Raw genomic sequence first — 18,069 nt, 5'->3', positions numbered from 1 at the left:
GGCCGTTATAGTGACTTTCACAGGTAAAACAGGTCGGAAAAACACGAGTGGGTTGCCTGGAACGCTACAAAATCATAAGTTGTGACTTGAAGCTGTAATTTACGGTTTCAAAAGCCTGCCTGGAACGCAGCATTAGCCAAAACGACCAGATCGCTTACTTCTGCTTTAAATGCACATGAAAACCCTTCTTGCTATCCAAAAAAAGTTCTCCAGAACTCAACATAAAAAATGTTTGTGCCATGTTCAACTGTCAGGGATAAGTCAGAGTGATGGAGATGAAGGCAGCCAAATTGAAAGAGGAATGAAAGTGATTAAGCTAGTACACACAGAAGACTCGTGATAACCATGCATGGCGAATGGCTCTCACACCTAAAGTGAGGGCATTGTCTTTAATCAGAGGGTAATTTATTGACTCCCATTTACGAAGCCATAATACTAGTGATCAAGCCCTTCAACCGTAAAATGCAATAAACTAGGGAAGTGTTTTGTGAACAAAGGCAAATAACAAGGTCCCACACATCATTATGTTCCCTTCATATCCCATTAGATTAGTTCAAAAAGGGTTTAAGGTTAAGGAAGCCATGCCATATACAACCAGGGTCATGAATAAGGATGTCAAATTATCATTACACATCCTCACTCCAATGTATGAATGCTCAGCACTCCACCCAAGTCAACTCACACCCACCAGAGGCCAGACAGAATCAACACACCTCATGTTTCAATGGTTTCAAATGAATTTTGCTGGAGAAAGAAACAGTGGAATTTGGAAATGTCATGTTACATGCAGCTGTCCAGACTTCAGCCATTAAACTGGCGGTTTGATGCTCTTTACAGATTTAGCCATTACATCCTTGCAACTGTCAACTATCCTCTTTCTCAAAAAGCAAAAAATCTTAAAGAAACTGATGAGCCAGTTGTCAAGAAGAGCACAGCTATCTGGCTCTAAGCAGAAAGATTTGACAAGAAATGACACATACACATTTCACTTTACCTGAAGCAGAAAACTGTGTGGCAGGTAGATGGCAGGAAGATGTAGGTAAGTTATTTCTCTCTCATCAGAGGTACAAATACCTGTCCATTAGGGAGAACCAAGCCGTGTGATTGGCTGCTTCCCCACTTGACCCCTAGATAGTACAGTGTTAATAACAAACTGATGATAAATTCATAAGGGCTCCAAATAAAGACAATCCCTACTTGATAAACGCCGAGTACATTTTAATTAAACAGATGCCTCTCTGTTTTCATTAGACCGTTATGAAAACTTAGATGAGATGGATGCAATTAAGAATGTCTGTTTTACTACACATTTGAATCTTAACATGTGACACAGAGGTGCCAAGTTATTAGAATAGGCAGGAAAAGTCGAAAACGAGCAAGCTACAGGGGCACATTGTGGCACAGAAGGCAGTTTTACACTGCAGACTGGGAATTGGTCAAGTCAGGATTAGTTACACTTCTCACTACTGAAAAGGAAGGACAGGCTGGAGAGTGTAATAAGACATTTCGCCTCTCCCTGTCTTGAACTCTCTCACTTTGCCTGAATACTCCTTTCCTCCTCTCCTTTCTCTCTAGCCCATCCTATTCTCAACCTTCCACCTTTCTCTCCATCTCTCGCTTTTTAACTGTCTTCCTCTTTACCCCATTTTTGGGCTCTTAGGATGAATGTAAAATGCTTCACTGGCTCCACAGAATTTGGAGATGACCGTCTTCGAATCAGCAGAAGGGGAAAACAATGACAAGAGACGTATAGATTTCCGTGTACTTCTGTGCTCTGTGCTTGTTGTGGCAGGGGAGGGAACTGCTTGTTTTTTAGCTGTCAATGAAGCCCTGGCAAAGCCTCGTCTGTCCACAAAGCTACTCAGACCAAGACCAAAGTATGAGGTCAGGACTCAGATGCCCCTTCTCTTCCTATCACAGCCTCTCAGTAGCACCATATCCACACAAAAGACAATCACAGATGCATGCACACACACACAGACAAACACTGCTCAGAAACACACACAAGTGCAAAGTGAAAGCTTTGAGTGTAGAATGATATGACTGAGATCACTCAACATGACCAGTGACTCAGAACACTGCATTGCATTTCTATTAGATGTTTTGAAAATAAAAGGACACAACTCCAAATATCCTTGCTTCAGAAAAGCTTACTTTCACAAGCAAGGTAACCAGCAGACAGAGTACTGACCTTCTCTCCATGAAACTGGAAGAGAAGAATGTTAAGCAAAGTGAAACGTGTGCTTTACGCCACCCATTTATTCGAAAAATAAATACATTTTTACAACAATACTTGAGCCAGTTCACAGATAGGGAAACATTAGCCCCCTGGCAAATATAGGTTTAATGTCCACAAATGAGGCTATTTCCAAATGCAGTAGCATGCGGTACAATTTGGGGTCATTGCTTCTTCCTATTCCGCATACATGTAACTACGACTAGCCGCCATACTTAAACCATCAACTGAGCATATGGATGGGTGAGGCTAGTGTGGTTTGACCTCAGGGAAAGAGGGAGCAAGCAGGTCACACTAATGTGGACCAATAATCTCTCCCAGAGTCATTAGGATGATCAATGCCATTCTAATGAGATAACATCTGGAACAAAGGGCCCTAATAGCAGACAGCTGCTGGGCAAAGTGAGCTAATTAAGAGAACATTCAGTGACGCTAACTAATGCCGCAGCCATTGTGCCCAGGTTTTGGACCCCACCCTGTTAACATCCAAAATACAACATGTTGAATATTTCATACTCCCTCTAATAACTCATCATGGCACTGTAATATCACAACTAACGCATGAGAGAGAGGAGGAGGAAGAGAGACAGAAATACCACAACATCTCAGCTTGACATGAATGCTTATCGAGCGGCACTAAATTGGTCAATTATGGAGAAAATCTGTTTTGAGGTAACCTTTCAGCTTATTAAATAAGCTATAAATCAATCTTTAGGGCAGAATGAGTGGCTGGCTCTTAATATGTGAACGTGTCTAATCTCACACTTTTTCCCAATCCTTCTGTCCCTCTGTGAGTTTGTGTGTGTGTGTGTGTGTGTGCACACATGTATATGAACATGCTATATGCCAATTAAAGTAAGTTGATATCAGAGTTCACCACAACTTCCAAGTGTGCAATTTGAAGTTGTACACTCGCGATTCAAGTGGCTAACTGTAAGTGGCTGTGTTACAGAAAAAAATATAAAAGTAAAAAAAGGGGGAGGAATAAAAAGGTCCACCTCAACACCCTGGCTAAGCTCGAAAGCTGGATCCAATTAGTCCTGCGCTTGGAAAAGGAAATAATGGAGAGCAGCGTCAAAAGGAAACTTCATAATAGTCTCACTAAAAGTGTCTGTACAAGACTTGGGTGATCACGAATAAATATAATTACTTCGAACAAAAGAAAACAGTATGGCCTAACATGAGTTTAAACGACACTCCATTGTTAGACCTGGAAGCATTAATTACATATAATAAAATAAAAGGGAAAGGATGAAAACCCTTTCAGAAATTCCAATCAGCAAAGGTCCTGTATGCCATGCGAATGTCTCATCCTTATTCATAAGACACTGTCTTTCTTTATTTCATGAAACATAACTTTCCTTATTTGTTTGCCTTTTTGTTTTGGACTTTTTCTCTTGACATAAAAATCAACACATGGATTACTAAAAGACATCCTAATGCCATATCCTACTGACGTATTTAATATGACATTAATTATTTATGTTACATTTGTAATCATTTTTAAAAGCTTTCTAATGGAAAACTGAATGGATTTCTAAGATAATTAATGGAAATACACTGAGATATTTGATAAAGATGATCAAAGATGATCAAGGCTGAAATCATGCCTTTTAACTAGAGACTGGCCTATACTTTATCCTTTACAAATCATGCCCAATGAAACAGTTTTCCTTGTGAGCCTATGAATTTCTTCTCAAGCAAAGACTCCATTGGTGAGTATTCAACCAATTACATAAAATGCTATACAACTAAATATGTATCAAAAATCCTTTATTGCTCTGATTCCTTTAATTCTGGTTAGTGTGAACACACGCATCGTGTATGGAGGAGGTACTGTATAGTAACACCAGAAAACTACATTAGTATGGGTGGTTAGGGAAATCGGAAGAAATACCATCAGGTTTGAGTGCAGTCGACACTGCAACAGTACTATTCCTCAGAGAGCACGACAACGGCAGTGAAAAAGCTCCCAACTAACAGTAATTGGTTTTAAAATAATAGAATTCATTACAGTTATGGCGCTTGTTCAGAAATGCAAACAGGGGAAGAAAAAACATTCACTAGAGACTTGGGCTGAACTGCTTCACTAAAAACCATGGGGAGATGAAAGGCATAATTCAAATGACAATTTTAGAACCCTTAGTTCATTTATATCAGAAGCTCAGAAGATGTTGCCGGCATAATAACATCAAGATTTTTTTCTCTCTCTTCTTTTGTTCTACTTGCAGGGCTTGGAAGGAACTTTTTCCCCCTCTCAATTTCATTCTTTTGTGATAGCAAATTCCTCCTCCTCACACAGAGACATATGAGGTGACATACAAACAATCTAGCAAACAACACCCGTCGGCAGCAGAGACAGCCAACTGAAAGCTAACATGGGAAATCTTGACAGGAAAGAAGAAAAACACCTCACACATGACACTGAATTTGCTGCTTGTCTTATTAAATGACTGTGTAATTATACACATCAGGGGTCTGCATTGGAAGGTCCTGTGTTTTTATCATATCCAGTGGCAGACTATGTTTGATTCAAGGCCAGCATCTCAGGTGTGAAGAAGTCATTCACCCAATCAGCATTAAAAAAGATCATTTCTCAAGACCACTCAGCACATAAAGAGTCAGGTCGGCCATCTCAACATGATTGGATGTCACCTCACATGCTGGGTCTATAGCCAACATCAAGGACATCACCATTTGGAACACTATACATCTGCCATCAAATCAGTCTCTGGCCAATATCTAGTAATTGGTCCCATTTTAAAGAAGTGCTTTATACAGTTTGACCACCAATTGATAAAGACAAAAGCCTTGCTGGCATATGTGAAAATACCAGCAGGGAAAAAGATTTTTTGTTTTATTTTTACTCATATTGTTTTGGCACTGTACATGAAGAAAAACAAGACCACCATATGGCTGTGCATTAAAAATGTATGTGGTATGTTAGTGAGGGCACCTGAGCCGAATGACAAGGTGGAAGAAGTCAAAATAGTGAGCACAGCATGTACAGTATAGTGGGGCAAATACTGTATGTGCCATACTCTGTCACCTGGTGCCATGAATGAAACCCACACCCAGCAAAGACCAGGTTTCACCGGAACACATGTGGCCAACAATCGGTGTCAATAAGCAAATATGGCTTGCATGGAGAAGTGGGGTCAGGAAAGAGATAGGGGTCTGATATCTCTGCGGGACAGAAACTCTGATGGAATACACAAAGAGAGTGATACAGTGATGTGGTGTCAGTCTGCGGGCATTATGTATAAGAGGGACACACAGAGAGAACAAGAAGAAAAGACCATGGGATATCAACGGTGTGATTCTGTAAGCATAACTGATGTGTTGTTGGTAAGGGACTACACCTGCTCATTAGTGTGGGGCTGATCTAATAAATAATTCAGCTATGACTGCACAAAAGAGCTGTCAATACAACAGGTCTTGTCGATAGCAGGTAAGGTAACACATTCTTGCCCACAAGCCTCGACTATAGAAGTAAAATGTTAAAAGTAAAAGAAGACCCAGAAGAGGTTGGCTGTCCTCCACCATGTCGGAGGATGTCTCAACTTTTGAATCTACATAAGGGAAAATTAATGATGAATCTGTTCCTCATGCTTCTTCTCTCTGTACAGCAGGGGGGTAAGGTATTGATCATAGAAGGTAGACCAATTTGAATGCTATTGAGTCATTTCACACTTATTCTCCCCTTTAAAGATCAGACGTCTAACAAATGGCATTAGTGGCACACACAGTGGTGTGTTACGTGGGCTAAGAGAAACCCATTAGGTCAACTCCATAGCAACAATGTGGCTTTTCAGCCCATATGCACTGCACCAACTGGCCAATTCAGTGGGCATCCACTGCCACCAAGTGCTAGCCCTCAGTACTGCAATACTGGCTGGGAACTGCAGTTTGTCTTTGTCTGAGGAGAGGCATACAATGTCCATGCATGACCAGCTACTGTGCTTATGGCAATGAGAATGATTCACTCTGAGCATTTCAAATGAAACTTGAATCCAGTGCTATCAGCACTGTTGTGAAACATCCTTGAAGACATAATCACACTATTCTTTTCCTTGAATATACTGTACTACAAACGTTGGCAGTGTACAATCAAAGGAGAAGAGCCCAAGTAATTTGCAAAAAGTTGCAACAGGTTTGGTCATTTAAAACCATCCTAGCCAGCAGCATGCATGAAGAGGAGGGAGTGCAGCTCACTCAGGAGAAAACCTGTTCTTTTAGGTGTAGCTTTAACAACCAAGTTTAGGTAAGCCATAGCAGCGTGAGACTTCAAGCCTTGTACATGGCAAGTTTATCACTACTCATTCATTTTTCTATTAATTCATTCACTGAAGAACAAGAGCCAGCCGCGTGCTGCCAGTAAACAGCTAAACAGTGATACAGCTTGAGGTCTGCCATTTTAAAACTGTGGCCAATCTCTCCTGAGCACCCTTAGAAAAGAAACTGCAAGCCAGACAATAACACAGCAAGTGATCTGGCCTTGATCATGTCACCAATCATTACTACAGAGGGCTGTCTGGGGAATCGAGGGGAACCTGGCTGTTGATGAGGCGATTATGTGGCTTTACTCTTGTGCCTCCAAGTATGACAGCACTATGAAAGCAGTGCAGCTGATAGGCAGAGACTATACCTTGTTAGCACTCTGTTGTGCTGAGTGGACTAGTTGGCCGAGCAGTAAGGCGCTCCCACAGGGCCTGGTGGGCTTACTACAAGACTAGGGGAGGATTATAAACAGGCCATCGATGTGACTTTCTCCAAACACAACAGCTACAGCAACTTTGGTTTGCATTCCTGTTGATCATGGGTCATCGTCAACAACGGCTTCTACTTGTCCTTCCTGTCCTCAAACCGCACACTGCGTCAGTGGTGAAACAGAGATATCAGCAGGGTCTTTGCATATGAAGTTGTGGACAGAGCCCATATTGGAATGAAAATCCACATATTGTCAGTGTGAAGTCTGCATTTGGATCACCTAGAAAGGCACAAGAGAGAGAGCCTGGCAAGGTTATGAGCAGAAGTGCATTATCGCATCATCCACTGCAAACATTCTCCATGCAAATCTTGACATACTCAGACGGAGTCCACATTTCACAGAGATCAAATCTAGAAAAGCAGACAACTCCATCAACCAAGGCAAATAACTTACTAAATATACACAGATGTAGAGAAGGATATCAAAAAGCTAGGGAAGCAAATAAAGAAATTGGGAGTGACTGGAGGAGCAGGCAACCATAAAACATGGGGATACACGGAATTTCACAGCTGTGTGAACAGTTAAAGCAGATGCGATGGGATGTGATGGTGGATGCATACAGAGAGGCGGGTTGTAAAAATATGCCATAAAGTTTATGGAGCCTAATGCGGCCCTTCAGGAGCCTCCTGCCGAGCTGAGCGTGCCGACAGTGCTGTTGAGTGTGTGACAAAGCTGTGGGGGAGAAATGTACAACTGAGAGCATAGCCAGTATTCACAAGCTCCATCATTGGGGAAGGGATGTGAATATACGACATAAAATTCACAGATCTGCAATCAACAGAACTAAGAATCCTACCCCCCCCCCCGCCCCCCCCTCCCAAAAAGACTCTGTCATCCTCTATCTCCTCTGTGCAATATCTAAATCTCAAATGTAATATCCAAGTCTAAGTCCAAGTGCATGGAGAAAAACGGTGATACATCCGAACATGTGCACACGCCAACACAAATACAGACAGTAAAACGCTGCCATAGCCACTGCTCGATCCAATATCAGAATACTGTGACCACTCCAGCCTTTCATGTTCTCTTCAAAATAACAAGATTCAGCTTCCCTTTCTGATTAAAGAGGAGTGTTTGTTTCTGCCTCTGAAGAATCATATGTTGTACAGGTTTGGAGAGGAGACGTATGAGGAAAAAAATGTAGGAAGGAAGGGATGAAAAAAGAAAAAAAAAACTGAAAAAGAAAAATGAAAAGAAGACAAATGCTGATAAAGTAACCTTTTTCTCATCCCCAGTGGGAGCTGGTGTTGACTTAATCCTTCCCACACAGCCCACCCTCTGTCACAGCTAGCCTTTTGCTTCTTCCACAGCCCACAAAGGTCAATCCAACCATGAATGCCTGAAGACAAGCCATTCGGCAGAAGCTAGCAACAGTAATTGATAAATCATTTGTAGACCATAAAGTTCATTACTTGACAAATTTGGCACAAGCTATTACACCATTATCAAAATAATTAAGACACATTAAGCATACTAGTAGCTGTGCTTCAAGACTTCAACTTTGCCTTTATTTATTTACGCACCAAGAGGCAATTCGTTTTGCAGCAAGACAGGAACAGACGCATAAAATGACACATACCCAAGTACAGAGATATGCCGATGTTGGTCAGCAACACGTGGAGACACAACCACAAATCAACAACAAGGACTATGAATGACAATGCATGCAATAAATATAAAAGATATAAAGTGCAAAATAACACTACATGCAGTAAGGGATTACTAACTCTTCCCCTGGCCAGATTTCAAAATAGAGATGGCTGTAGGGATAAAGGAGTGCTTATACCTGTTGCTCTTAACAGGGGGGAACCTAAACCTGGAGCCAGAGGGCAAAGTCTGAAATTCAGTGACCTTTTCACATGGAAAGGTCTTCAAGAGTGGGTTAGACAAAGAGGGATTCCAGCTAAAATGCTAATTCAATTTTGAAGCACTATTTCTCAGATTCTGTTGATTTCCCAAGTTCGATGAGTTCAAAAAATCCCAAGAGAGTGGTGCAATGTTCGAATAGAAATCTGTTGGCAATTCATAATTCAAAAGATTGAGGATGAAAACAAAAACTTTAAATCATTGTCTGTCATCAAGCTGGCTGAGTTTTAAGCAAGTGTTGTTTAACTGATCGTCCCCACAATATGAAGAGCTGCTCTGATAACAAAGTTTAAGGTATGAAAATAAACCCTTTATGAGAAAGCAACTGAATTTCAAAGTAACTAAATTACAGGGGTCATACAGATGACCCAGAGGTAAACCTTTCATCCACTCTAGCAGCAACTCAGGACTCGTTTGATTCTCCGACAAACAAAACTGGCTGCTAAAAGCACGTGGCTGTACCCACTCTGTTCAGACATAAATTAGGCTTCCTTAAAATGAATGTGAAAATGGGGCAACATTTGTAAACTCAACAAACTGATGTTTTATTACCACAAACACCACCACTGGGTAGGCTTACAGCAAGTCAATTAGTCATAAGCTAAACCTGGACTGGCTCTGGATGTTTAATTATTAAGATGACAACAGGCTAAAAACTATAAACATATGTTGTGTGCTTTTGTTATACATTCCATATTTTTTTCAAAATTACACAAGGCAGGGAACAACACTTAAAGCTTGTCATCATGAAGTTGCTTTCTAATTAACATACATCATCTCATACAGTTAACTATAAGGGCAGGCGATGCGGAGCAGTTTTTTCATGTGCATGTGTCCACACTAATGGTACTGGGTAGAGCATAGAGATTCTATCCTACACATGACCAGCGTGGAATGAAGCAAAAGTTACAATTCAACATCCATTAAAAATGACAGCTGACTCCAGATTTGTAGATGGGCTATTCACCAGTAGTTTGTCAAATAAATCCTTCCTCATCTCACTCCCAGACAACTTTTTATGTTCATCAGATGAACTCTAAAAGAAGCTTTCAGCCAATCAAAGAAACATCTTATTCAAACAGTCCCCTCCAGAGCATGTTTCCTTGATCCTAATTTAAGATAGAATCTATGGTGAACACTGGCTCAGGGCATGGGAGGCACACGCTATTGATTAATTTTTCATTGCCGTTCTTTTAAAGCACCAAGGACATGTGTCACATCAAATCTGCTCAACCCTCAGCGCCCAGTTTAATAGCTTGCTTGAAACAAAAAGTCTTTTGAGGCATGTGGTTTTAAAAGGTAAAGAGGGGAATGAAGAAGGGAGGGTGTCTTGATTTCCTTTCAGGCTCACCATATTTCTTTTCTTTTTTTGAAGGTCTTCCGTAAGCACTCCTGGCACAGTGAACGAACACTTGATTGGAGTTAAAGAGGAGCCAGATGTCTGCACGTCCTCATATCCATGCAACTTTGTCTTTCTGTCTCTCTCATTTCCCATCTTGATGCTTCACAATGCTCTGCCTTATCTGTTACAATTTGTTAATCGTTAGCGGTTACAAGCAAACCAAGGGGGCAGGTAATTGGCCTTGGCAAAATGCAAAATAATCCACTCATGTAACAGAATCAGATGTGAAGTCCAATCACCTTGCTGGGAATATTGATGAAAATGTTGCCGTAACAAATATTCATAAAAACAAATATGTCATGGATGATAACTTTTTGGGTGAAGATGATCACCAAGATTACGTTTTTTTTTTTCCCTGCGACAATCGCGGAAATCACACAAATGTAGTTTCATCCAGTCAAAATTAAATCATTGCAAAGCTAGATAGAAATCAGAATTAATGCATGCTGCAAATCTAATGCATGCAAAAGGCACTTGGAAATGATCAATCTTCATCTGATCAGAAAATCTACTTACAATGTATGAAAATGAAGGATACTGTGCCTGAACTGGGCAGGTCCTCTGTGTACCCCAGTAATGTTACGGCTGTGTTTGCTTTGTTGTAGTTTATGATAAAAATGTATTTGCAAAAAAAAAATGCACAGGACCTTTGGTATGCCGTTGAAAAGATATATTCAATGAAAAGCCTTCATATAATTTTCTCCAAGTCCTCACTTACACTTACCCACATAACTTATTGTGAGGAATTGTGGGGGTTGACAAATCAAATTAACTTACTACAAAACAAGCCCACACATAATTAATAATAATGGTTTTCATAATGGAAAAAAGCTACTTTTGAGAGTATATCTATATATATATATATATATATTGTACACAGTAACACAGAGAACTTTGACAACCAAAGTTATGTTAATTCATGTCCTTAGCCACTTTAAAATTAAAGACACATATTTTACTGTATAATTCTACCAAAAATAGAAGACACACTTCCTATAAATTAGATTAGCTACAGTGTAGCCAACACAACTTCATGCAATCTTTTCTTTCATGCCTGAGGTTTTCTGTGTTATTTGGTTAAATCTACAACTTGACAACCATACACAGTGATACATTCGTGTTTCCACAGCTTCACTGCATCACTGTCTGACATCTCAGAGCTGACCAACATGTTAACGTGGAAATAAGCCGTCCTCTGTCCAGTCATACAGATATTGATCACCTCCCTGTGGTCTGGAGATTGCTACTTTTCAACACATGCATCACACACCCTTTCTCTCATGTACATTCCCACTGTCATCTCAGCAGCAATCCTCAGAGCTGCAGAGCCTGTCAATGGTTTTGCCGACAGATGGAAGTCTTTCACACAACTTTCACACTAACACTTTCACAGTAACACTGCAGGAGTCATTGATGGATTGTTACAGCATGGCCCTTGACTTATGACGTAAATCAGGCCAATCTTTACAGAGACTGAAGCTATAAAGCTATCATAGTGGTCAACAGGCAGCTGCAGCACAGTACAAAACAAGAGGTTCTAGTCCATCTGGACTGCTTGGGTCTACCTGCAGGCATGCTGTTAACCCAGGTATGGGTGTTGCTCATATTTCCCTCAATCTTGCTTAAGGGGGTGAGAGAGCGTAAGAGATTTAACAGTGTTGCACACTTACACGCTAGTCATACTGGATTAGAGCGAATTTACGCACTCTTCTATTCCCACCCCATTCTCTACTGGGAGAAGTGAAAGTGCCAGAGAGATTTCATGCCTGAGACAGAGGAGTTACAGTTGCAGACAATCCTAACCAACACTCCCCGTCCAGCACACCTGAGAGCCCTCTGTCCGACCGACGCATGCTGACAGCGTGAAAATGGGAATCTGCCAGCAAAGCACGGAGCTAACTGCAGCCCACAACTGGCTAAGCAGGCTAAACACTTTGCCCATTTTTTTCTCCCTCTTTTAGTCGAGCAGCTTTTAAGAATGACAGCTCATAGCTTTCACTATGTTAGCCGAGTCTGAAGGCTTCTGCAGCACGATTGACACAGAGGTTACAAAAGTCAGGTCAAATGCTTCAGTATACTCTTGAGTTTGAAGAAACTTCTTGATAAGCTAGGTCTCTGGCACCTTTTGACATGGTTTTCAGAACTTCTGAAAGTAGGCCTCCACATCTAGGATGAGCGGACATGATACAAGCTGGGGTAATTCTGTCATATTCCATTTACTGAACACAATGTGGCCATTGCTGCTGATCGAGAGCTACTCCATCCATGTCCATACAGGCCAAGTCGAAAACCCACTCTTCGCACAGAAATAACCAAGCACAAAAGAACAGTTTGACAAAGAAGGAGAAAATGCAATCGATACAAAACGTCTCTGTAAAATGCTTCAAAGAACGAGGTTTGTCTGAGAGCATGGGCAGAGCAGAGGCCAGGTCACAGTGTGCTGCTTTTCCATGTCTGTGTTCCTGTTAAGCTTTACAGTCCTCTTAATCCTTACAAAGCTCTCAAACAGCAATGAAATACCATTTTAAGTGATAATTCAACACTTGCTTAGCCAATAACAGAGCTTTCACTCTTGAAAAAAATCCCAAACTGTTCTTACAAAGGATAGGGTGCCACTTTATCGGATCTTGAGACAGAAAATACGTAGTTGGGATATTCCAGCATAGCAAAATAAAGAGTCTTGCTTATAAATTGACAGCATGAATGAAAGTTCATCTGGGTCTAGGAGGTTAAGTGAAGTAATACAGAAAAAACAAGACAGTGTATTCATGTGCCATTCATATTCATGTTGTGATCTTAAATTCTTGAAAAAAAAAAGCTATTTTTTGTTGCTGACTACAAATTAAAATATATAGCCAAGACTACTTCTATTAAATGAATACAAAACAAATGTACTTGATATCTTTCTTGCTGTTTGTGTGTACAGTTTAAGTGTGCATGTACACAAATGTGCGCACTCACAGTCTTATTAAGTGATACATTTTCTCAGTATATATTGTCTCCCACTGATGGAATGAGCACAGTTGAATCCATTTAGATGCACCATGTTCTGATAAACAGATTAGACTGTAGATTATGAGTATTCATGTAAAAGCTATCACTCTTTGTTGGTACGACAATATTCAAATGCTAATAGGTGTTAAACAGCAATGTATTTCAAAAGAGAAACAGAAAAACCAACAAAAGACCCCCTCAGTTCATTTTCAGGCTGTATAATTTCAGAATCCTTCATTTGAAAGTGCTACCATTTACACTGTTTGCAATTTATAGCCTTTCCAAATTACAAACCATTAGCAATATCCATGTTAGAAATAAAAAATCCAAGCCATAGAAGTGACCTCACTTGTACAGTTTGGAATGTGCTCTTCGACCAAAAGAGCATCAAGATGTGTGTGTGTGTGTGTGTGTATGTGTAGAAGGGGTGAATGAAAACAGGTATATTGAAGATACAACATTCAGAAGCCAAATAAATAATGGGCTACTTACCGGAACTTTGCTCCCAGTTATCTGCATGCAGCGATCAGCGGAGAAGGTTAATGTGCAAAAAGACACAAACAGCACAATCATTAGTAGGCCGGAGATTCCTCTCCAATACACACAAAGGCATTAGCGAAACTTTTGTGACATCACAAACAGTATACATCTAAACTCTTGTCAATATTACAGGTACAACCTGAACATAATGTCTGTATTTGGCAGCTGCCAATTTCCAAATTCTTGATAGACATACATGAGATGTGGAAAGATGAAAAGACTAAACAACTTGCAGCTATTATCAATACATGGCAATAACAACTGTGGAAGTGATGAATCTACATGTTTAGGCATGCCAATATCCACACAAGGGACTTATTAAATGATCAACAGGGTAAAATATGATTGTCCTTGTGATTGACTGACTGGTATAGATTCACAGATTCATTCTCCAAAAGGAACAATGGCTAGTATGGACCAGGAGGCTGCAGAAGGGTCTCCCTGGGCAGAAATCAATCAGCTGCCATTAGCGCTGGGCTTCAGGTGTCAAATTTGTGTGGCAGAGCTACCTTGAGCCTGTGCAGTCAGCACGATTCTTGGAGTTTAACCTTGTTATCTGTCAATAGTGGCAGGTAGCAGGAGTGTTTTTTATTACTGCAACTGTGGGGCTTGTTTCACAGTAGGAGTGTGCCTGTCAGCCGAGCAAATGTATTCTAATCTGTGGCTGAGCTTCTCTTGCTTAGCTACACATTTCCAAGAAAATGTATTTTGACTGCAGGAAGTTACAGGACACACTGAGCTCCTTTTCTTTTCCCACCTCCTATCACCTGCTCTCCTGTTTTCACTCCCTCCTATTCTCTACCCTATTTCCATCTCTTCTAATCTCCCTTTCCATTTCTTTTATTGTCACTCTCAGTCTCTGCAAGTCTGTGGCCATTTGATGCTTTATTCCCCCTCTCCATCCCCCTACCAAGAGTTTATGATAGCCATAAAGTCTGTTTTACACATGCCACCACCTGATCACACACACATGCACACTACTTTTTAATCGTAATGTGTGTCAAAAATTTCCCTGTTCTTCATTGAATGTAGAATGTCTCTGTAAAACTAGTGAATGTTTTATCTGAATACCTACCCCATACTTTAGAATGGATTAAACTGACATAACACACAGGCATTAAATATTTTCCACAGAAGTTGATGCCTGCCACCACTTTATGCTGCATACATATTTTTTTAATCTCGCATTTCAGCAGTTTGACCAAAATAACAGACACTATCTTCAGGGTACTCAGACATACAAGGAGGAGCTTGAGAGGAACAGCACAGTTTTGCAAAAAAAAAAAAAAAAAAATGTGTGTATTTACAATACAATGTAACATCTCGTTCTCCCTTAAAAAGCAGAAAAACTCCAGTCAGTCCAGACACCAATAACTGAAGCAGTTTTAAGATATAATTACCTAGTGATATGCTATTGATCATGTCTCATAGCACTGTATCAATGAACTAAGTCATACTTTATATTACATGACTTAGTTCATTAATATAGTGCTATGAGACATGATCGTGAAAATACATATCTTTTAACTCATACACATATTACATGTGTGAGTAAAAAGATATGTATTTTCTTCTCAATACAAATATAATCACTACCACAGTTTTTCGTTATGCAAAAATATTGATTGCATAAACACTTTATAATAATAAAGGGCCTTGATAATCAGGCAAATATGTCAGGCCCCATTGTGAGAACAAGATGGCACACTGATGGTCAGATTAGACAAACCATTATTTCAATGAGAAACAAATATTGAACAATCCCCCTTACAAGTCCCTGCCATGACCCTTCCTCCTGCATCTGAGACACAGCACGTTTGAATTGAAACATGAAAACATTCACTAGTGGTAGACAAAGTAAATCTCTGAGAAATTAGTAATTGTATTAGTGTTAAGCGAATTTCAGCAGTTTTAATGAGGTTGGCACACATTTATAGAAGGAAGAAAGAAGCAGAAATTAGGTGAGAGAGAAAGGCAACTATTCATGCAAAGCTGATGGTCAAGGACGTCCACAGACACACTCCTGCAAAAGCAGCACTGGATGGATACCATTGAACAGCGCATATTCGAATGAATAGGATCAGTGTATGTTCTCCCTTGAAAAGACATTCCATTTTGTGTTGGGGGTACTGTACACTTGCTTGACTCCTGCTGAGGCACCTTGGTAGAGTATGGAAGTGTTCTCAATCTTGCCTGGTGATAGTCAAGTACGATGGTGGCAATTCACAAGGCAAAAAAATAGCTTTGGCTTTCATTTGAAATTCTAAATAATAATCAGCCTTTTAACCATCGAGTAGCCTCATAGAGGTACAGCACAGTATCCTTTGTGGTATATCAACATACTTGAATGATGAATGTACATATGAAAAAGTTCTACACTGTCAAGTAAAACTCAAACACCTAAAGCTAATTCAAGTTTTAAAATGTCATTTTTGCTGCAGGAAAAAATAAGGTCACTTGATGGGGCACCAGAGCACATGTACAATAGAGCACATCTGCAGAATATGCTCCTACGCACGCGGTCTGGGAGAGTAACGTAACACGTATCACACATGACAATGAATTAACAGCAACAGCTGCTGGAAAGTTCTACACTGGGGGGATATTTCTTGATACAATATTGATTTTAACTTCCACCTCAAATGTGTTTAAAGCCTACATACTATAGCTGTGGGTGAAGAAAGGGTTGTCTCGACTACAATTTGAGTATTGACATGTGCGGGGGGGGCGGGGGTTGGTGACAATCCTACACATCCCACTTGTATTTTTGTGGTTGCAATAAAATATAAGTTAAACCCTGTTGCGACTGTAATGGTAATATCAAAACCTATTATCCTGTCAGATGCACTTTGGGGATCATCTTTAAAAAAACAAAAAAACAACAACAACAAATTTAGGTGAATGCATGTGAAGTCCTTCCAAAGCCCCAAAGCTGCAATCTCACAATACTTTATCCTTAGTTTAAAAGAACAAAAAAGAAAGAAAAAATAGGCATTAACAGTGAAGACACCACAGCAAAACATAAACACCTCAACATAACTAAAAACTCCTACATTCATTAGTCCACAGTGCATGCTCATCAGCAAACACAAGCAACATTAGCCCCGGATAAAGCCTAACCCTGTGAGAAAAACATACTTTTCACACAAGCAGTTACTTAAAGACATTAAAGCAATTATGAAACCTGCCACACTAAGACATCGGTATATATTTTTTAAACCAATATAATTTGAGGTATTTGCTGACAAACTCCATTTGATGCTGATTCTGGGCTATACAGCACATGAGCTTATGCAGACGTTAAATTGTTGAAACCCAAATCACAATTACTAGGTAAGACACACCATCAACGTCAAGCTCTAAGCTAGAACACTTTTGCCTCACCATTGCTCAGATTTCCTGTGTTTCTACAGTATAAACCAGGAGCTAAAAGGAAGACAAACTATACATTTCGAGTTCATTTTGAAAACTGACTATTGCCTCAATTAAACATGGTGTTATCAAAGTCATTTTACTGAAAAACAAATGAAAATATCTTCTAATGAGCCAACTTATTCCCAAAGCAACCAGAAATTATTATTAAAAGCGTGAGCATCACTTTACACGTAACTTTGTTTTTTCATTTTCATAAGTGAATAATATGTTTGCTAAATTGTTGTTATTGTAGTTTGTTTTTGTGGCAATCGCTTAATGTGTCCTTATATCTTCGATGGTTTTAAAGTAGTTATGCCAACAGTTGTGGGTCTAATAGCAAAAGAGATTTGGGAGAAGTGTTACATTACACATGCAATTACAGGCAAATGTCCCCAAACCTTCAAGCTAAATAATGCCAGTTAATTACCATAACAATGAGGAAGGTAATAAATGATGATGTCAAGAGAGCGCTACCAGGTTCTGGAAAGCAATGGGGGCAGAAATCACTTTTTTCTTCTGAGCTGATGTTAATTTCACCTCACAAGGTTAGCCCTTACATCAAAAGAGGATACAAGAAATCATCATACATTCATGTATTACTTTACTTTATGATGCTGTTTTTGGAAGTATCAAGTTCCAGACTGCACTATAATAATAGGCAACATAATCCCAACTACTAATAATTTTAATTAAAATAAAGAGTCAGACAAAACTGTTCTGATAAGAGCAAGACTAAAACTGTATGGTGAAGCTATGTAGCACAAATATTGGCTTATCGTAGGCTCATGCTGAACACAGCTTAGCATAGCATTCATGCTTCTCAGCATTTGGTGGATGTGCTCCTTA

General features: G+C 39.9%; 1 protein-coding gene across 4 annotated transcripts in view; it reads right to left on the bottom strand.

The window, feature by feature from the left end:
* Nucleotides 1–18,069, bottom strand: part of diaph2 (diaphanous-related formin 2) — a 346,642-nt gene that overhangs the window by 306,476 nt on the left and 22,097 nt on the right. For 3 of the 4 annotated variants that reach the window (XM_083980784.1, XM_083980787.1, XM_083980785.1), the window contains one exon: nucleotides 13,762–13,782. The exons of the other annotated variant lie outside the window; for it this stretch is intronic. In XM_083980784.1, the coding sequence (XP_083836910.1) occupies nucleotides 13,762–13,782 (21 nt within the window). The remainder of the gene's footprint in view (nucleotides 1–13,761; nucleotides 13,783–18,069) is intronic. 4 annotated transcript variants of the gene reach the window in all.

This window comes from Trachurus trachurus (genome assembly GCF_905171665.1).
Source record: "Trachurus trachurus genome assembly, chromosome: 10".
NCBI classification, from domain to species: domain Eukaryota; kingdom Metazoa; phylum Chordata; class Actinopteri; order Carangiformes; family Carangidae; genus Trachurus; species Trachurus trachurus.
The sequence above is the reverse complement of the archived record's forward strand: the minus strand, read 5'-3'. Positions and strand labels throughout refer to the sequence as shown.